Below are 22,233 nucleotides of genomic sequence, written 5' to 3' on the forward strand. Positions count from 1 at the left end.
TAGCTTTTGAAAACACGTTGGTGCCTTTTCTTTTAATTGTACTATTGAATTTGATTTTAAAATTCCATCTTTAGAACGTGTTCGCATTTTTTTGAACATTGGTCGTATACAGAACCACAAAAATACCATTCGAAGGAGGTGCACTCGAGTCTTGGGTCGGAATTGGAGATATTGACTACACTTGATGGGTATATATGCTGGGCTCATTTAATGGTTGGGCACTAAACTCAAATAATGAAATGAGTTGTGCTAAAAAGCAGAGCACAAGAATCACTTGGAAGTTGGGCCACTGAGGTATGTTGGGTTGTTGGGGTATGGTGGGCCATATGCTGCAAAGAGAGGTGGAATTTACGTGTGGGGTTTCCAGTTTAGTGGGCTGTCTAGAATAATGGGCAGCATGTATGGGCTGACATTACTGGTTAAATTTCAAGTCACCAGCTCCATCTCATTCATTTATGGTATTGCATACTTGATACTAATCAATGTGATTAGCCACTTTAATTTAATTAAGACAACAATATTTGTTATTTTGGCATTGTAACAATTACATGAGACTTGGCTGGAAGAAGTCAGGACTAGCTTGGAGCAAGTCATAGTTCATCCCGAATGCCCAAAATAGCTTACACCCTTGTTGAAAAGCCGATAAAATATCAATTGACACAAATATAAGCTAATTAAGTAAATCCAGCAAAACAATAGAATGGCTTCAAATTAATTTATTGCATATTCACTTTAAAATAATTCAATTAAACAACAATGCTTTTAGCACCAAATTTTTTCCAAAGCCTATAGTAATTCCTTTGTACAAAACAAATATTCCGTAAAAAAAAAAAAAAAAAAAATTGTTTCCCCTTAATTTTAATTCATCAGGTCTGATTAGATTCGTTCATGCTGCGTTTATCTAACCAAGAGGTGATATCATCAAAAACACGAAAAATAACCTCATCTGGCTCCCCTTCAAGAAGTGAATGGTACGAATCCTTGTAAAGAAGAAGCTTTTTGTCGGTACTACTTGCCTTCTCATATAGTGCCTTGCTTATTGATGGATCGGTTACCTTATCAGCCTCTCCATGTAGGATCAACAACGGAAATGACACCTTTAAAATACAAACATGTAAGATTATATATAAAAAATTACTCAATGCTCTTTATTTTTTGTTTAAAACTACTAGCTGGAGAACTGGAGTCTTATGAACATCCAAATCTCTACAATAATTTTTAAAATCATCAAAACTACGAGCAAATTATTTATTTTATTTCTTCCAGAAAGCAAGGCATGAGAGGTGATATTCGAGTTTTCACTTCTTTTTTTGCTAGTTTTGGTAGTATTAGATGTTTTGACGGATTAGACTCAGAAACCTAGTGTGAAAAATGATTCAAATTAAGGAGATTTGAGCAAGCAGAATACTTATGGAGTACTCTGTATCAGATAACTGAATTGGCATGCATAAAGCAGTCCATACAGTTAGCAGAGACCTGAAAGCTCACTCATTAATTACTAAGTTTGGTCATGTTACCAATTTTCACCAAAAACAGGTTATTTCATGGCAATGTTTATTGCTTTATAAATAGAATATATAGATAATAAGGTGCAGAAATCACATACTTCTTCCAGTCGACTAGCTATCTTGTCTGTTGTGTGAAGCATCTCAACAGCTGTCTTCAGGCGCGGTTTATCCTTGTACGAAATGACATTATAAACTGTCTGAATTCAACAATGAAAAACAAGCACATGTTCAGAGTTTTGCACCAGTGCCAAGCCTTAGGGAAATAGAAGAGGGGTGGCTAACCAGTTCTACGTTCTCTCGGAATGACAACTTAGCTAAATCTTTTTGTGGAACCAATTTCGATTTTGGAAACACCATAGCTAATGTAATTAAAATCTGGGTCAATATAAATGGAGGATACATGTCATCTGCAATCTACACAAATGAACATCAATCGTCAATTTTGCATAAGTTTTATACTGTACAAAGTTAATGCTTGTAATAATTTTATAAAAAGGGGACGTACTTTGCACATGGGTGCCAAAAGAACTGCGCCATTCCAAGCATTGGGTTGCTTGAAGTGCACCTGAAGAGCCACAGCTCCGCCCATAGACTGTCCAAACAAAAAACTTGGAAGGGCACGAAACTCTGGTTTTTCTGCTACACCAAAGTACGAGGTCATCAGCTTATAACTAATATACAAATAGAAAATGGTAAGAGAAATCAGGTGGTTTCATGATTAATCTGGAATTGACAATGTGAACATTGCACGGAGTACTAACTATCCATATAGAACATTAAAAGTGATTCTTAAGGAGTACTCCGCTGGTGACAATATTGATTACTACAAAACAGATGCTTGTAACTGAACTTGGCATCTCTAACGAGAAAAGATAATTTCCCAAACATGATTAAATCGTGTAGTGTAGGAAATAGGAATATTTAAAATAAAGATGAGAATATTCTGTTTTCTTGACCAAAATTAATCAATAAATGAAAGAAATCAAAAGGTTGGAAAGGGGAGAATCAACTAAAACTCAAGTGGAGTATCTTAAAAAAACACCACGACATTGAAGAATTGAAGATAGGAATGTTCTCACTTTTTCTCCACCAAAATGATAATAATTGAATAAAGACATGTCATGATTCACGGCACTCACGAGGCTAAAAAAGAAAGAATCAACGGAAAGTTAGGAGAATGACATAATCTTCAGTTTGTCTTTGAACTCATCTGAAAAGCCAACGAGAAATATCAGTGTCATCCCATATTACTGATGGCTCTTTCTGATGGAATCTCTTCTGGCAGGTCGATTTCGAATTTTCAATACATTAAAATTAAAAAGGCAATAACAAATTCTGATACGCAAACATCATGAAACACCAAAAAAATCCAGGACATATATTAAGAGTGGGAGAAAATCCTCTGAAGAGTTGGCTAAGTGTCCGTGATTACCTTTTATTTTGGAGTAGTTCTCAATCACATCATCGACGAGCCCATCAAAACTTTCAATATAACCATGAAGACCATCTGAAAGGCCAAAACCTGGATAATCCATTGCACAAACCCCATATCCAGCTGATGCTAGCTTTCTCGCAATTCCTGCAAACTAACAAAGTAGAAAGATTATCATCAACCTAACTTTCGTGGTTTGATATGAAACCTCGCGCTGAATAAGAACACAGACGGGAAACAAGGTGCATGCCTTCGAAGAAAAACGTGCATGTGTCTGCATAGCCATGACAAAAGCAAATTAATGCTTTTGGTGGAGACGACTCTGGAAGCCAAGTTTTGGAGAAGATTTCCAAACCTCTTGAATTCTTTTCATACCTCTGTTCCACAAAAACAACAAATTATCTTCACTTACATATTACATTGCACACCAAAGAAAGTTTTACATGAACATTATTTATACAACCAAAGGAGGGAGGAGATGCCATTTTTGGGATTCGACTTTACGAGTACTTTGGAAATAAGAACTGACATAAACAGCAATCTAAAATCTTTTGTGATGACAGTGATCAATCATCCCCACTTCCCTCAGTAAAACAATGATTCACTGCTGTGATACATATTGCTAATAGGAACAATTAAGCGAACATCCCTTACAGCTTTGCTACCACTTTGCTCAGTGGCTCAGCCTCTAATAATTTAGAATACAACAGAAGAAGCATCGAGTTTTCATGTTGATAAAATCATCAGAGAGGTGAAGTTTTATGTAGATTTACCATCAAGAAACCAAGACTAGCAAAAAAGTTTTTGCTAAAAGACCCCAAAATGAAAAACATTATCATGAAGTTGAAAGTACTATAGATGTACTAAAACTTACTGTAAATTGAGTAGTTAATCATATAACTTAACAATTCTCAAAGACTATCAACTTAGATTAATCGATTTTCAAATTAGCAGAGTGTTCCTTCCTTTTTCCATCTTTTTTTTTAAAAAAAAAATATGATGTCGGGGTACTTAGTGACTGAAAGGACTCGTTGGAACTTGGACTATTCAGAGCTTTACATAGATAAGAATGATTACCTCATCCATCTTCAAACCCTGAGTTGGAATCTGTGGCACATCAAAAAGGAACAGAACAAAAACATCAATTAAAAGGAGTCTTAAGAGTACAAGGAAGTTCTAACTTCTGAAATCAACAGGCAACAGAATCATCCATCATAAACCCTCAAAGTAGAAATTGGCAATGGAATTGAAAATCAGCTTAAGCAACCACAATATCAATACAATCCAACAATTCAGGCTAAACAAGGCTTCTAGCTTAATGAGTATGAGGTTCAACTGTTCAAGTCACGAACAAAGCAACAATTAGACAATACGCAATAACGTAAGCCTAAGTACTTTGCTACGAGTGAAAATCCAAATTAATGTTATATCAAACCAGCATTACGTACCAATTCCATAAATTTTATACGGAGTACTAAATGGACACTCTGTTGACTATGACTCTATGAGCTGCACGAGAACGTAGGCTCGATTAGTGTGAATCCTGATATTAGAAATAATCCAAGTCACTAAAACAATCAAGCCATTGAAGTCTGCTCAATTGGTTGAAGCAAGAATCAACCAAGTACTATACGCAACTTCAATAAACATAACCTTTAAATGACAAAGTGCTGACTTTGAAGTTTGAGCTACACAAAATCAACTACGCTTCAGGACCAACAAACAATCAACTAGGTGCACATATGATTTCACTAAAATAAATATTTACACCCCACGGCTATAAATGCAACAAACTCCAACCATTTTTACCAACCTATTTATATGCTATGCATGAGTTTTCCCTATGTTTGATAGCATAGTATACATACATACACCTTCATTAATGTTTTCCTGACATAGCAGCTTAGTCCATGCATTTTCAATCAAAGGGGTCTAATATGAACCAACACAAATATCATCTTTATATACTTCCTGTCTCCGTGTTTGATATGATAATTTGAACTACTAACGTGACAAACTGACAATCCAATCCGGACCGAGATACTACGTACTTATTAACCGTGATAGTTTTAATAGGCACCGTACGTGACCGGAATTCAAGATATCAAGGACGCTCCTACCATCGTTTCTACCCGGAACACTTACTAACCTCAAATTTACTAAAGTTTTCATCTTTGACTACTATCGTCCTACTGCTACTGTGCTACATTTACTCGTAAATCAATCAACACATAACATAGAAAAAAACGTGGGATTCAATCTCAATTCTTCAATTAACTACTCAATTGAGACGATGAATTGGAAGAAAGAAAACGACCTTGAATAAGCAGTGATCAATTGAGAGTTGAATATCCTTGAAAGCCTCACGAGCGCGGCGACGAGCAGGAGCTTCATCCATATTAGCGTCGAGAATGATCTTAAGATCGTCGGAAATTCCATTGAATTTTGAAGAAAGAGGAGGAGAAGCCGCCATTGCTGAAACTGAAGTTTCTCTGCTTTTCTTCTTCTGCTTCTGTTTTCTCTCTCCTCCTCCCACGACGAGATTGCAGCAATTTATCCCAATCCTTCGCTGTTTCACTTAATTAATTAAAAAAAATCAAACCCCAAATATTGTTATTCCTTTAAATATTATTTTTTAAACGGGGAATATCCGAAAATTGTATTAAAAAAGTTATAAATTGTGAATTAAATTAAAAATACCATCATCGAAGGGAGATTGGTCGTTGTTGGTGGAGTATGACTTAACCAAATTCAACGCCATGTAGGAAATTCCTAAAATTAGGAAGATTTAATAAGAAAGTTGAGAAATTGTGGAAAGTGGGGTGTGAATGAATGATGGTGGAGAGTTTGAGGAAGAAGATAAAATACGCAAGTGATGGGATTAAGGGTTGATTGCATGACTTTGCAAATTGGGATACCAGATTTTTCTTCTTTGGACTGTCTTTTGATATTTCTTTTGTTTTTTTATTGTATGGAAATTGGAGAGTAATGTAAATGATATTTTATTTTATTTTATTTTCCATTTAGAAGGTGAGAAGAAGTGATATATTCGGGCTGGAATTTCACACTGGTCAATCTGGCTCGGGTTAACGGGTTAGATATTTTGCTACGAAGCCTCCCTTAAAGTATTCCTAACGGGAATTGAACTTATGTTTTTTTTGGTTGGAAGGTGAAATCACTTCCACTAGACCAATGCATTAAATTAACACACATGTGATGTGAGAATTTCACATGAAAGAAATAGAGAGAGATTGACTAACATATGAAATTTTGTGGGTCCAAAACTCACCTTGTAGGACCGTATATGACCAGGAGTCAAGACGTAGCAAGGCCAAGACGCTCATACATTACCAAGGTAACCTTAAATAGCTGAAATAGTAATATCTATACTACGGAGTAATATATTAAAAGGCGTTGCGAAGAAAGTTTATATGTCACGTATAACTCTCCTATTACGCCAATTGATTTTAGGATAGAACCTCGTCAAACTTATGTGTGGGCTCATGCTAGACCGGATGAATTTATCAATCTGTTTCCCGGTTATCTTACTTAGTTGAGACAGGAAAGGTGAATACTCCGTAATTGGTTTGATTGCTTTCCGGATCTGTGATCCATGCGATGCCCATTTGCATAACGGGTTGAAGCCCGTACAATGAAGCCCATTTTTACGAAAGGGTTGGTAAGTTGGTAACATGATGAGAGGGGGGTAGGCCCAGTGGTAGGAAGGTGGTGCCGTAGTGGTACGATTTGATGAATTGAGTGAGGATCCTAAAAATTGCTTAGTCATAGACAGCAAGGATCACGCGCCGAATCCGTGCTTTTGACTTTAAAAGGAGGGGAACAGCTCTAGGGTGGGTCCCACGCATGTGTAGATGTGTCCCCTGTGTGTCAGATCTTACAGTAGTACTCCCTCCGTTCCATAATTATCTTCCTATTTGATCAAAAACACGGATTTTAAGAAAAGTGGAATATAGTACATGAAAAAGTGGAATAAAATACAAATGATGATTGAGTAGTTTAGGAAAGCAGGAAGATAATTTTGGGACGGAGGGAGTAGTTTAAAAGAGCGCGTGTGAAGCAGAGTCATTATTGAATTCAAACAATTTTATGGAGATCTGCAATTTTGTATCAGAGTTACGTGGCGATGTTTTATTCGATACAGAGGAAGGAGGAATACGGTGTGTTTTGGAACAGTTTGACTGTCGTAGTCCAACTCCTTTGCCTATTTCGCGCTACTGCGCCTTTCTTATGTCCTTCCTCTTACATTATTTTATGTCTGCTCGTATTAGTGACACTATAATATTACTAATAAATCCTTTAAAAAAATAAAAATTACTAATAATACACTCTTTGTCTTTCCTAATAAATTTAGGTTATTTTCGATTGAATTGAAAATGAACTTGAACTTGAACTAAATTAAACTTTTTCGCCGAGGGGACTAAATACTCCTCCGTTCTACAATCTATTACTATATATTAAAAGAGACACCAGAAATGACACGTGTCAATTCCTGGTGCGATTTTTTCCCGTCAAAAATCCTTTCCTAAAAAAAATATTTACTTTATTCTATTTTTATTTTCTCTCCTTTTATATAAATGTTTATAAATAGAAAAAATTATAAGATTATTAAATATGACATTATTACACAATTTTGGTAATATTTAGTCAGATCTTCATATCAATAATAATATTTTGTTCATATTAAGCATAACAAATATTTAATTCGCTCAAATCATCATATTAAACATATAAAATATATAATACGTAATAGAGCGGAAATTATATATTATATGATAAAATGAGTACGTTCGAGATTTATTAATTACGCAATAGATTTAAGGGATAAATATTTCAATTAAAAAAGATAGTCAGTTAATAATTTTCAAATAACCGTGCGGGCACGGGACCGAATATAGTACTTATTATGTTTTTCTTTTTCATTCGTCCCACTCTTTCATCGAAGTGGTTATCGCACATCTTTCTTCTACTTCTTTTTTTCCATCGCCTGTCAACCATTCATTCCTTTAATTAACATAGGTCGCGAGCGGTCTAATTCAAAGGAGAATGCTTTGGTAGAATTCATTTTTGGGGAAATCCGCTATTATATGCCTTCTATCCCACTTAGGAGAAACTTAAAATAGTTATTTACTATTAAGCAATGAACACCAACTTAAACTCGAAGCATTTGAGTTGAGAAAAGATTGAATTCATCGCTTTGATTGATTGCTTGCGACAGCTTATCGATGCTCGTTAGCAGTGCTCAAACTAGAAGTTTCAAACAAAAGCGGGCCTACGAGAGAAATTGACTTTAGGCCGCCTCTTGACATCTTTCGATGACTAAATTAATTGTTACACTTTTATTATCCCATAATTATTATCTCTCTCTTCCCACTAACTTTTTTGTCCTCACACCCTCTCTCATTAAATTTTTTAAAAAATACTCTAATAATTCTTATCACATCTGTTATTTCAATAAAATAACAATCGGATTTTTCATGAAATAACTCTGAGGTTTACATTAATGCACCAAATACCCCTAATGTTTCCCGAATGCACCAAATATCTACGAGGTTTAAAACAATATCATCAAATGCCCTTTAACGAGCATTTTGCGTCCATTCTGTTAAGTCTCCGTTAGCATGAATTTACTTTTTTACCCTTACTCAACCATTTTCTCTATTAATCCTAATATTAACACTTAATTATATTAATTAAACCCCAAAATAATAATTAACTACTATTTTTTAAAAAAAATCTATAAACTTTTGTTTGGGCTCTTGTTCTTCCCTTCACGCCATCAATTATCATCATTTTCTTCTTTCTTTTTCATCTTCTTCCACCACCATCATTTCTAATTCTCTACAATCTATTGCAAAACCCAGATCATTGCAACCCCAAATTATTTCAAGAAATCGGCGCCCCCTTTGACCCGTAAGAAGCTCTGGGTGTTTGTTTTGGTGGCAATTGCGGTTGCGGTGGCTTCATTTTCTCTATCCTCAGCTTCTTCTCGTTCGGCTTCGGAGGCCCACAAGCCTACACCACCCCAAGGTTTTGACATCTCTTTCACGGTTTACTGCAATTAAATTAAACAAATACCCAGAGCTCGACAGTAATGGAGTTGGGGTTAGATGAAATAAGAGAGAGAAACTACGGGAAGAGAGGTATTCAAAGAGATTGCAGAAATGAATTTGGGGTGGAGGAGAATGCGACTGCAAATGTCATTCCAGGAGCGACTAACACATGCGGCTGATGCGAAGGATTCATCTGGAAGTTTTGTGAGGATGGTCTGCAGAAGATAATCGTCGACCTGGGATATTGCCGCAACGCCGTCCCAAACCACAAAATGAGCCGACACCACCACAAAGCTTGACTTTAATTGTATAGCCATTGATTGTCACATCCTTAGAGCGAGGATTCCCCCAAAATTATATCATTTTGTGATATATTTCTGCCCCCAAATTACAGTGGTTTCACAATTAAAGTCAATTCAATCATTATGAGGGTTTGGGGGGTTTGAGTATTATCTGAATTCAATTGATTTTAGGGATTTGGGTATTTTTAGATGAAGAACAACTTATAATCTTCCATGGATGTGAGGAGAGAGATATTAAAAGTGAAGGTCAAGGGAAAGGAGGAGAGAAGAGGACAGACATGGTGATGCCATTGAAGATCCAAAGAAAAGACTAAAAAGAGAAAAAAAGAAGAATAAGTTCTTTATTTCCCATAATGGAATAACGCCTAGAATAAGGAAACAGATTAAATTTGTCGAGAAGTGCAAAATCATATGGATACAATCCTCATTGTGTATCTTGGGAAAAAAGGGAAAAAAATAAAATAAAATAATGTTAACGGAAAACTTAACGGAATGGACGAAAAATGCTCGTTAAGGGCATTTGATGATATTGTTTTAAACCTCGTGGGTATTTGGTGTATTTGGGAAACATTAGGGGTATCTGGTGCATTAAGGCAAACCTCAGGGTCATTTCATGAAAGATCCGAATAACAATTGATAATCAAACAACCACTTATCACCTAAAACTTTGTGCAAATGTAAGTGTTGTGGGAACTTTGTTGGTGATGATGTGTCACCCTTTCCTCAGAGGTATCAAGTATGCGCTAGCACGACCTTCTTGCCACCTGCAAAACAAGAATATTCCCGTAGGAATATTCCCTCCGATGCCTAAGTAAGAATTGGCTAAAGAGAGAATTAATTTCTAGAGAGAAGGCAGAGCATAATAGTTTAAGGTAGGTAAGAATGAATTGGTTGTCCTTTTACCTTGGGATCTAAACTATTTATAGGACTAGGGTTTTGGAAAGTGTCCCAAAACCCTAGTCATATGATTTGTTGACCTCAGAGATGGGGACATGTGTCCTTGTCAAGTATAGAAGGCTTAAGGTGCCTTTCAGTTTGGGTCTGTCATAGGAAATTTTGGGTCTCTTTTGTTTGTCTTCAAGGATAATTTTGCTAGATGTGTACATATGCCTAGCATGCATGGGTCTATGTGAAAAAAAACGAAACTATTTCTTATAGCAATGAGCATAAAGATAAGTGTGAAGTTTGTCCAAGCCAAAATGAAAAGGAAACCTTTCCTAAAGGTTTATAGACAATTTGAAATTTTAGAGCTTCTACATTCCGATACTTGTGAGTTAAATGGTGTTTTAACTAAAGGTGGCAGTAGGTATTTTATTACTTTTATAGATGATTGTTCTAAATTTAACTATATCTGTTTAATGAGATACAAAGATCAAGCTTATGACATATTTTGAGTTTACAAAGGCATGGTAGAAACACCAATCAAGAAACTGGAAATCTTGAGAAGTCATAGAGGTGGGGAATATTTCCCTACTGAATTTACTTTATCTTGTGAAGACAATGAAATTGCTCACCAAGTTAGCGCACCTTATAGACCTCAACAAAATGGGGTGGCAGAAAGGAAAAATGGAGTTTTGGTTGATATGGTAAATGCCATGATTGTTAACTCCAATTTACCAATGAACTTATGGGGTGAAGCTTTACTAACTCCATGTCATGTACACAACATAGTTCCTTCAAAGAAGCTTAAATTATCTCCTTGTGAAATTTGGACAGGAAGAAAACCTAATACTTCCTCCGTTCCGAAAATATCGCACCATGGTTGACTTTTACTCCCCTAACTGTTACTTTGACACTTAATATCTCAAATCATGTGCAAGTAAAAATTATTAAAAAAAATATTTAGAAAATATATATCGATACGAATCTACCATGACCCCACGTGACTAAAATTTTCTTACGTACTAATCACCAAAAATGGCCAAAGTTGTACTGTGAATAGTGTAAAAAACAAATTGTGCGATATTCCCGGAATGGAGGAAGTATTAGTTCCTTTAGGGTATGGTGATGCTTATCTTATTATAAGGTCCTGAATCCTAAGTAAACTAAATTAGGTCCAAGCGCTTTGAAAAGTATATATTGTCGAATATGCTGAAAAGACTCATATAGGCTTTTGGATTTAGACTCAAATGTTATTGAGGAATCTTCAAATGTAGAATTCTTTGAAAATAAATTTAGAAGTGATTCCAAAAAATTTAATGAGTCTTTTCAACAAATACCACAAACTGAAACAAGTTCTAACCCTTCTTTTAGCAATGTGAGATTAAATCCTAATGATTCCAGTGAACTTAGAATTAGAATTAGAGCTGGAAAGGTAAAGAACTTGAGACCATATTTCATTAATTAAAGAGAAATTGCATTTCTCGTAGAAGGTAATAGAGGAAAAGTTACCAATAAAATCCCAATGATTTTCATCCCTGGAAATGAGAGTGGTGATCCAAAGACATTTCGTGAAGCAATGCAATCTATAGATTCAACATTTTGGAAAGAGGGAATAGATGATAAAATGGATTCTCTTATGGCTAACAAGACTTGGGTCTTGGCAGATTTGCCTCATGGTTCCAAAGCTATTGGATCTAAATGGGTTTTTAGGGAAAAGAATAATGTGGATGATAAATCGATTTAAAAAATTTCAAAGCTAGTTAGGCTTGTAGGTCAAGGTTTTAGTCAAAGAGAATGAGTAGATTATTTTGATACATATGCTCCCGTGGCTAGAATTACACCCGTCAGAGTCTTGATAGCTATACCTTCTTTGAATGGTTTGCATGTGCACAAAATGGTTGTAAAAGTTGCTTTTCTGAATGGTGATTTAGTTGAAGAGGTGTACATGAAGCAACCTGAAGGTTTGTCCTTCCTAAATATGAAAATAAAGTTTGTAAGCTAGTTAAATCATTATATATGGTTTAAAGCAAGCTCCAAAGCAATGGCATGAGAAATTTAATTCTGCTCTTTTATCTCATGATTTTGTTCATAACTCTGCTGATAGATGTATTTATTCTAAGTTTACAAAGGAATATGGTGTCATTTTATACCTTTATGTTGATGATATGTTAACTTTTGGAACAAACATGATTTGCATAAATGAAACCAAGGCTTGTTTAAGTTCTTATGAAACCAAGGTTTATTTAAGTTCTTATTTCAAGATGAAATACTTAAATAAGGCTGATACTATTTTAGGTATCAAAGTGAGAAAAAATAGTGGGGGTTATCCATTGAGTCAGTCTCATTATGTTGAGAAGATGCTTAAGAAATTTGATCATTTGAATTTCAAAGAAGCAAATACTCCTTATGATACATCATGTAAGCTTAGTGTGAACAGTGGAAGAGTTGTAGCTCAGCTAGAGTATGCTAATGCAATTGGTAGTTTGATGTATGGTACTCATTTTACAAGACCCGATATTGCATTATTTGAAGTTTGCAAGCTTTCAAGGTCTACTAGCAATCCCAGTACAAAACATTGGCAAGCAATTGGAAGAGTTTTTGGTTATTTGAAAAGAACCAAAAGTTATGCTTTACACTTTGGAAACTTTACAGCTGTACATAAAGGATATAAAGATGCTAGTTGGATATCTAGTGATGGGGATAATAAATCCACAAGTGGTTGAATTTTTATGCTCAGTGGTGGTGTTGCGTCTTGGGCTTCAAAGAAACAAACTCGCATTACTCATTCCACGTGGAAGCTGATTTTTTTTGCTTTAAGGGCAACAGACAAATAAGCAGAATGATTAAGAAATATGTTATTGGATATAAAGTTGTGGCCATAACCCATGCCATCTATTTCTTTGCACTGCGATAGTGAAGCAACATTGTCTTGAACTTATATTAAGATTTATAATGGTAAGACTAGACACATCAGTTTGAGACATGCATATGTGAGACAGTTGATATCCGACGGGAATATAACTGTAATTTATGTAAGAACAATTTGGCGGATCCTTTCACCAAGGTACTTCCGAGAGAAATGGTTTATGGAACAAGCATGAAAATGGTCTTGAGACCTATTTGATTAATCAACAACAATGGACACCTAACATTTTATTATGAGTACCCATAATTAAAAGGTTCAATGCGGTAATAACAAATTGTTGATAACTGATTAGATCACACTATGGTATCAATTATTCTAATGTATGTTTCTTGGTGAGTTATATATCCTCAATGTGATAAAATAATTTCACCTATGTAGACATAAGAAGTGGTGCCGCATCTAACAAAAGTTTTTAGGTCAAACTTTTGTAAATATCTATAAACCAGGTGGAGCACATGGCCATTATAGTGCTACCTTGTTTTAAGAACACGTTAAAGGAAATTTGTGTGTGAAGTTTTCCGATTCTAACATAAGGAATTTTGGCTCAAAAGCTTTAAGTTGCCATAAAGTTCGTTTGCGTTTTGAAGAACTATCACTAAGTGAAAGTTCATATCGAAAGATACTTTCATGTACGCACATTCTGTCAAATTGAAGACTAAGTGGAGGATTATTGGTTATGGTCTTTATTTTGTATATGTGTAAGAAATATGTTATGTTGAATACCTTTAAACATACCTATGTGCAAGTGGGGCATTTGACTTGGTGTGCTAGTAGTGAGTTTATAATATGGCTTATATATTATTAATCAAGACTATCACTTAGCACTTTATACGCGGCATGCACATGGTTTAATTAAGGGTATAATTAACGTTAATCTATTGCGATTACTAATATATTTTAATTATTATTTTTAATAGGATATTATCAAAAGACAGTTATTCAGTAATTGTCAATTTGGTTTCCTATTTATTCTAATGAAGAAGGTTAATCCTAATCCCTTTTTCACATTTTTAAGAAAACACATCTCCAAAAGACATGCTCATGAGAATGGTTGAGTTTATTGTATTCCATTCATATGAATAGAGAATTCTAGGGCTAGGGATTATGTTAAGATATGTTAAGATATTAGATATTATTCTGTGAATATTATGTAGAGTCCTAACTATGGTAAGTTACCTAATGTGTACCTAGGGTATAGGTAACTGAGTTGTACTATATATACGTGTGTGATTAATGAGAATGATACGAGATTACACAATATTTGACATGGTATCAAGAGCCTAGGTTAAAAACCCTAGATTTTTTTTTTCCGCACGAGTTTGAGAGAGTTTGAGAACAGCGAATTCCTTCGCTTGTTGAGTACTGCGTTCTGAGGAGTTACAAATTCCTAGGGCATAACAATGGGTAATGACGAGGAGCCACCACAAAAGACAATCGCCGCCGCCGTCGATCTGGACTACTATCTTGGGTCAGGTGACGGCCCCGGTATTGTCATCACCCCTGTAAAACTTCGAGGAGCGTCGAACTACGATGAGTGGGCCAAAGCGGTTCGTCGCTCGATGATTTCAAAATTCAAATTTGGTTTTCTTGATGGGTCTGTGAAGGAGCCCATTACGGACGAGACGAAGATGAAACATTGGATTGCGGTCAATTCGATGGTGGTGTCTTGGATCACAAACACCATTGACGAGAGTTTGCGTTCGAATCTGGAGGACTTTGATATTGCTCACGAGTTGTGGAGTCATTTGAGGACGCGGTACTGCGTCGTGTCGGGCACCAGGGTCTGCCATATTAAGATGGCTTTGAGTGGTTGCAAGCAGGGCGCGTCTGAGGGCGTCATGGAGTACTATGGCCGCTTGTCGAAGGTATGGAAGGAGTACGTACAGTATGCACGAGTTCCCAGGTGTGTATGTGCGGGTTGTACGTGTAATATAGCGAAGCAGGTGGGGGACATTCACGATGAAGATCGTCTGCACTATTTCCTAATTGGCCTGGATGATCACTATGAAGCCATTCGTGCACAACTGTTAGCACGATCGCCGTTGCCAGGACTCGACGAGGCGTACCAGACGGTTATTAATACCGAGACCATGCGCGCCAAGGCAGCGAGAGGTCCGGAGAGTGTCATGGCGTTCAAGGTCGAGACTAAGGCTCGGTCGAGGTCGGGAGATGTCAGTGGCAGATTTTGTGGACATTGCAATCGTGAGGGTCATGAGGAAGAAACTTGTTATCAGCTGATTGGATTTCCTGAATGGTGGGATGAGAAGAAACGAGGTGGACGAGGGCCTGGTCGAGGAGGCAGGACGTCGATTAGAGGAGGCAGAGTAGCTCGTGGGGCAGCGTCGTCGACCAGTGGTGTCGCTCGTGCCAATGCCGTGAGCAATGCCACAGGAGGGGCGACAACCACTGTGACGAGTGGAGACGGCTCGCAGGGTGCAGTGACGACAACCAATCATGAGCTTGTTGGGGTGACGAAGGAGCAAGTCCAGCAAATAGTTGACATTTTGTCACGACCTTCAAACAAGTTGCAAGGTAATCTTGATTTACGATGGATTGTTGACAGTGGGGCATCACGTCATGTGACGGGTGATATTTCAATCCTGAGAAATATCAAGACATCAAGAAATCAACAGGTTGTGTTGCCGGACGGTCAACCTGCAAATTCAAACCAATATGGTTCGGTGGTCTTGGAGGATGGTTTCGTGCTCGATAATGTTCTATTTGTGCCTAAATTGAACTGCAATTTAATTTCTGTAACTCAATTAAGTGACGAATTACATTGTGCTGCTCAATTTACTAACAAAATGTGTGTTCTTCAGGACCGCTCGACGAGGATGGTGATTGGCGTAGGTGATCGACAGGAAGGACTAAATTTTTTCCGTGGGGTTCCAAAGGTTCGTGTGCTAGCAGTGGAGTGTGTGGTCGACTTGTGGCATCAACGGATGGGGCATCCGTCGGAAAAAGTGTTGCAGTTACTTCCTCATGTGAGTCATAAGATTAGGAAGAATAAAACAATTTGTGATGTATGTCCGCGGGCGAGACAATGTAGGGAGAGTTTTCCAGTTAGTGTTAGTCGTGCTAGTCGCACATTTGAATTGGTTCATCTTGATTTATGGGGACCCTACAAGACTCCCTCGTCTTGTGGGGCAAAGTATTTTTTTACCATTGTTGACGATTATTCTAGAGGTGTGTGGATTTATTTACTGAGTAATAAAATGGAAGTTGCATCGACATTTCTTAATTTTGTTGCCATGATTAAGTGTCAGTTTAATCGATCCCTTCGAGTAGTACGCAGTGATAATGGTATTGAATTCAATTGCTTACAAAATTATTTTCGTCAACATGGGATTCTGTTTGAGTCGTCGTGTGTTGGGACGCCTCAACAAAATGGGAGAGTCGAGAGAAAACACCAACATATTTTGAATGTTGGGAGGGCGTTACGTTTTCAAGGAAATCTTCCAATAAAATTTTGGGGGGAATGTATTTTGGCCGCCTGTTACTTGATAAACCGTACACCTACCCCGATCCTTGACAATAAAACACCTTATGAGATGTTGTTTGGTAAACCACCATCGTATGTGCCTATCCGCGTGTTTGGGTGTCTGTGTTATGCATATAATCTTCGGTGTAAAGGGGTTAAGTTTGAGTCTCGGAGTCGCCGATGTGTGTTTTTGGGTTATCCGTTTGGCAGGAAGGGATGGCAACTTTATGATCTAGAGACACATGAGTTCTTCGTCTCACGGGATGTCAAGTTTCATGAAGGGACGTTTCCTTTTGTAGATGAATCGGATGTGTTGCCACTGGTGCATGATGGTCATGGGGGGCTTGACCATTGGAGTTTGGATGAGAGTGGGACTACGGGTCCTGAGACCGTGTCGTCGCCTGCAGGTGATACTGCTGGGGTGTCGCCGCCTACAGGTGATACTGAGGGAGTGTTGTCGCATCCGGGAGCTGATGAGGGGGTGTCATTGACCAGTGGCGACGACAGGGGAGTGTCGTCGCCTGTGAGGGAGGAACAACAACATGAAACACCTAATCGAGTGGATTCAGACGTCGTCTCCTCACAGACAGGTGTAGAGGAGACGACGGGTAGTGACGAGAGTGAGACAAGGCAGTGTGTGGAGGATACGGAGTTAGGAAGGGGGAAGCGTGCGAAGTTTCCGTCGACAAAGCTGAAAGACTGTGTGATACATACAATACGGGAAAAATATAGTACTTCCGACAAAACACCTACGGCGTCATCACTCTCAGGTACTCCTTATCCTATCACATATTTTGTTAATTATGAGCGTTTTTCGTCAAAGCACAGGCATTATATAGCAGCATTGCAAGAAGGGCAAGTTCCTAAGAGTTTTAAACAAGCGATGCAGCATGAGGGGTGGCGTCAGGCAATGGCTGCTGAAATCGACGCGTTGGAGGAACAGGGGACATGGACGTTGGAAAATTTACCGGAAGGGAAGAAAGCACTGGGGAGTAAATGGGTGTATACTGAGAAGCGTGATGAGGATGGGAATTTGTTGAGACTGAAGGCTCGATTGGTATGTTTAGGGAATCATCAGGAGGAAGGGTTGGATTATAATGAGACATTTGCTCCCGTCGCGAAGATGGCGACAGTTCGAACTTTCCTAGCTGTCGCAGCTGTCAAACAGTGGGACGTGCATCAGATGGACGTCCAATGCGTTCTTGCACGGTGACTTGGAGGAAGAGATCTATATGAAGATTCCTCCTGGATTCCAGAAGAATCACTTTGACAAAGTGTGTCGAATGAGAAAGTCGTTGTATGGGTTGAAACAAGCACCTAGATGTTGGTTCCAGAAGTTGTCGACGGCATTGACGCACTATGGATTTCGACAGTCGATGTCCGATTATTCGCTCTTTACTCTGTCTAAAGGTACGTTGCAGCTGAGTGTGCTCATTTATGTGGACGACATTATTATCGCAGGCAATAACAAGTTTGCGCTTGAGATTTTTAAGGCATACTTGAAGGAGTGTTTTAAAATGAAAGACCTCGGGGCTCTGAAGTACTTCCTTGGGTTAGAGGTGGCACGAAGTAGTCAAGGGTTCTATGTATGTCAGAGAAAATATGCCCTCGACATCATCTCAGAGGCCGGATTGTTGGGAGCAAAGCCTGTGGACTTTCCCATGGAACAGAATCATAGGTTGGCATTGGCAGACGGGCCAGACCTGTCGGACGGTGAGCAGTATAGGCGTCTGATCGGACGTCTGGTTTATTTGGCTGTCACGCGACCAGACGTTGCCTACTCTGTACATGTCCTATCTCAATTTATGCAAGCACCAAAGGAGGCACATTGGGAAGCAGCTTTGCGAGTAGTGAGATACTTGAAGAAGTGTCCGGGTCAAGGTATACTACTTCGGTCGGACAGTGCGTTGCAGTTGGAGGGGTGGTGCGACTCGGATTGGGCAGGGTGTCCAATGACGCGTCGGTCGGTGACTGGATGGTTTGTGTCACTTGGTATGTCGCCAGTTTCTTGGAAGACCAAGAAACAACATACTGTTTCTCGGTCGTCTGCTGAGGCAGAATATCGATCGATGGCAGCTCTGACGTGTGAGTTGAAGTGGTTGAAACAACTACTACGCGACTTGGGGGTGACACACGACCAAGGCATGAGGATGTATTGCGACAGTCAGTCTGCGTTGCATATTGCACAGAATCCGGTGTTCCATCAAAGGACAAAACACATCGAGTCAGATTGTCATCTCATTCGAGATGCAATCAAGGAAGGGATCATCAGTCCGTCGTACGTGTCGACGAAGGTTCAGTTAGCAGATATCTTCACCAAAGCGTTGGGGAATGCGCAATTTGAGTTTTTTGAGAACAAGATGGGCATTCTAGATCTACATGCTCCACCTTGAGGGGGGGATGTTAATATATGTTAAGATATTAGATATTATTCTGTGAATATTCCGTAGAGTCCTAACTATGGTAAGTTACCTAATGTGTACCTAGGGTATAGGTAACTGAGTTGTACTATATATACGTGTGTGATTAATGAGAATGATACGAGATTACACAATATTTGACAGATTAGCTGTGAATCCCATCAACAATATAGCGAAGGCTAATATTATCCTAAGAACAACGATTAACTCGTCCTAATCTAGTTTATGTATTTTTCTTTATTGTAATTTAAAACATAGTTTCTAACAAAATATACCCTAGACAGCTAGAAAAGAGTTCCTTCACATATTCCATATTTATTACGGGGAAACAAATATCAATCAATTTGAAATGCTACCAAACTTTAACAAGTAGACATATATTACGAAATTCGCACAAAAGATTTATATTGAAAGAGCGTAAACATATATTACCAAATAGGTAAAAAGAATGTAAACATATATTACGAAATTCGCACAAAAGATTTATAATGAAAGGCCATGAACGAATAATTTTAATTTCCCCCATTTTTGGTGCGAATGAGCTCTATATAATTTTAAAATTATGTGTACTTGTATTACGGACATTATTTAACTCTACATAGTATAATCAAGATTCTGATAAAATACGTTAAAAAAATAAAATAAAAAATTCTTTTAAAGGAAAAAATAAAACAAAAAAAAAATCGGACCAAATATGGAGTTATTCTATTTCACACAACCCATTTTCCTCATCTACTAAAAGGCACGCAACCATTTCCAATCTCACACAATATTTTCCTTTTTTGCCATATTTTATTTTTATTTCCTTAAAAAAAAAAAAAAGTTAATTAACAATTTACGGAATGAGTATGTATAGTCCCACAGTAATAATAACATTGATGTCAACCACAAATAATAAACGTGACAGCAAGTTGGCAACACACCAAAGTCGCACCCCTACTTCCCCGACAATCATACGACGCCGTACCATCTCATTACACCTTTAAACGTCGTCGTATTACCATCTTTCAGTAGGTCACCTGCTTCCTTTTATCCTGCTATAAATCATCCCTTTCCTCTGCATTTCTACTTTCGCCCTTTCTTCCTCTATTTCATCATTTCCGTTCCGACGATATTTTTTCCAGGTACTTTTTCTCTTCTATTTCTTCCCCAATTAATTTCTTCGATTCGTCGCCAAATTTTCTCTGATTTTCAACTTTTTTTCAGCTCAGATCTTCCAATTAAAAAGTTTGAATTTATTTTCTTTGATTTCCTTTTCGATAAATCCGATCTATAAAATCCCTAATTACTTTTCTAAAGATCTAGCTTAATTAGCGATTTTTTAAAAATTAAAATCATATAATATATGAGTTTGGATTGAGATCTGATGAACTAATTGAATGAATTTCTGTGTTTTCTTCTTCTGATCAGGTGTTACTTTCCCTTCCGATAATTTCATAAAAAGGAAAAAAGATAAAAAAAAAAATGAATAGATGGGAGATTCAACAAAACGCCATGGTGGTAGGTTGTGAAGAAATGAGGGGCCCATCTGCAGCTTCGTTGTCCGATCGTAACGGTTCGGTTCTTGTTCGTCCCAAACCTAGGCGAATCCATTTTTTAGCTACTACTAATCTCACCATGTCTTTGCGATGGCAACGAAGGTATTTTCAATTTTCAATTTATCTTATCTTAATTATTTCCTTCTTTTAATTTCTGATTATTTAAGATTCTTTTTTAGATATTTTTTTCTTTCTTCTGATTTTCTTTTTGATTTGTCTGATGGCAGCCAACAACAAGACGTATGTGATTCTAAAGCTGGTGCTGAGCTTCTTGACATGATTCTTCGCAAGGTAATTTAAATTTGATTTTTGTTTCTTGAATTTAATTTAATTTTGGGTAAGAAATGGTTGGTTTAAGAAGATGTTTCTGCTGGTAATTAGGTTGAATTGTGTAAATCAGGTAAATATTGGATTTGGGGATAATTGCATATTTTCTGTTTGATTTTTTTTTAATAAAAACTGAAACTTGACCATGTTGTTAATTGTTTATTTAACAGTTTAGATTTAGCCTTGTGGTATGTGGAGTTTCATGGCGGTAGCTGGTTGTCGATTTTCTGGATGTTGATGTTCCATAGATCTAGATCAGTGATTGATTTTAATCTCTTTGTGTAAAATGATTTGTTTGTTGAGCATGCTGGCTGATCTGATTTACTGTTCATAAATGAAAACCAAACACCAGACTGTAAAAAAACACTGCCTTTTGATTAGGAAATTAGTTGATGGGTTTGCTAATGGTGTTATTTATGATCTGCAGGAAGGTCATGGTGAAGGAAGATCTTGTTCAGGTAGAGAGATGGCATCATCACCCCCATTTTATTGTGGATCACCACCTAGTAGAGTTTCTAACCCAATAGTTCAGGACGTGCAATTCGGGGATGAAAATTTATCCCCGTTGTCAACTTTACAACTGACATCTCCTTCCACTTCTGCATCGCCTTCACCATCCCCATCAGCTATGAAATCAGGCGGTGTGAGGATCAAGTATGGTCTCAAGTCACCCACAGTTAGAGTAGAAGGTTTTGATTGTCTTGGTAGGGATCGCCAGAATTCAGGCATCACTGCCATGGCTTAAAAGAAAGAAAAGAAAAGGAAAACAAAATTCATTTGGATAACTGTATATATACCAAAAGAAGATTGAAGTGAAGCTGCCATTTGCATAAGCAATTGCATCGGAACTTCTCTTGGAGGAAATTAAGGTTTTTGACGTTATGGTTTTGTAGAAATATTTGGTGGAGAGATTTGTCTTGCCATTTGCCATTGTATATAGGATGTTTGTTCTACTAGTAGTAAGAACACCCGAGGGAGACGACCCGACCCAACCCAACCCAACCCAACCCGTAGAGGTTTTGGTCTCTTTTGTTTTTTTGTACTATATGAGAGAAGGATTGTAAGAGGAATTTGTATAGACAGCCATTGAGTGGTCTGACCTTGTAACTTATGGTGTAAATATACGCTCATTTGCTACTTATTACTGAGTATATCGTACCAACTGTTCTTTCTTAAGTTTGGTTCAGTTTGATCCCAATTTCAGGTCTTGTTCTCTTCGCCTGATAGTTTTTGGTTTCGTTGACTCTGTTTTGTCGTTAAATCTAAAGATATTTTGTTAATTCATTGTTAATGGAGTGATATGGTAGACAATCATAGTTTCTCTCATCAGAATTCGAGGGTGGATC

General features: G+C 37.5%; 3 protein-coding genes across 5 annotated transcripts; 2 read left to right on the forward strand and 1 right to left on the reverse strand.

The window, feature by feature from the left end:
• Window positions 1-689: 689 nt before the first annotated feature.
• On the reverse strand, window positions 690-5,863 carry LOC110799003 (caffeoylshikimate esterase). 3 transcript variants are annotated; one of them, XM_022004206.2, is made up of 9 exons: window positions 5,641-5,863; window positions 5,258-5,509; window positions 4,018-4,047; window positions 3,191-3,317; window positions 2,941-3,087; window positions 2,014-2,147; window positions 1,791-1,922; window positions 1,607-1,705; window positions 690-1,097 (listed from the first exon to the last, which is right to left on the reverse strand). In XM_022004206.2, the coding sequence occupies exons 1-9, from the start codon at window positions 5,644-5,646 to the stop codon at window positions 867-869; spliced, it is 1,158 nt and encodes a 385-aa protein (XP_021859898.1). In that variant the 5' UTR covers window positions 5,647-5,863; the 3' UTR covers window positions 690-866. The 3 variants fall into 3 exon arrangements, with proteins under 3 accessions (XP_021859898.1, XP_021859896.1, XP_021859897.1); XM_022004204.2 differs by having other exon boundaries at window positions 5,258-5,517; XM_022004205.2 differs by having other exon boundaries at window positions 2,014-2,144; window positions 5,258-5,517; window positions 5,641-5,858.
• A 6,226-nt stretch (window positions 5,864-12,089) lies between these two features.
• On the forward strand, window positions 12,090-12,918 carry LOC130465627 (secreted RxLR effector protein 161-like). The gene is made up of 2 exons (XM_056834461.1): window positions 12,090-12,156; window positions 12,491-12,918. Exons 1-2 carry the CDS (start codon window positions 12,090-12,092, stop codon window positions 12,916-12,918), a joined length of 495 nt encoding a protein of 164 aa, XP_056690439.1.
• A 7,073-nt stretch (window positions 12,919-19,991) lies between these two features.
• On the forward strand, window positions 19,992-22,028 carry LOC110799004 (uncharacterized). Its single transcript, XM_022004207.2, has 4 exons — window positions 19,992-20,146; window positions 20,433-20,662; window positions 20,788-20,851; window positions 21,315-22,028. Exons 2-4 carry the CDS (start codon window positions 20,487-20,489, stop codon window positions 21,630-21,632), a joined length of 558 nt encoding a protein of 185 aa, XP_021859899.1. The 5' UTR covers window positions 19,992-20,146; window positions 20,433-20,486; the 3' UTR covers window positions 21,633-22,028.
• Window positions 22,029-22,233: the final 205 nt, after the last annotated feature.

The sequence above is a fragment of the Spinacia oleracea genome, chromosome 1, assembly GCF_020520425.1.
Source record: "Spinacia oleracea cultivar Varoflay chromosome 1, BTI_SOV_V1, whole genome shotgun sequence".
In the NCBI taxonomy this organism is placed as follows: domain Eukaryota; kingdom Viridiplantae; phylum Streptophyta; class Magnoliopsida; order Caryophyllales; family Amaranthaceae; genus Spinacia; species Spinacia oleracea.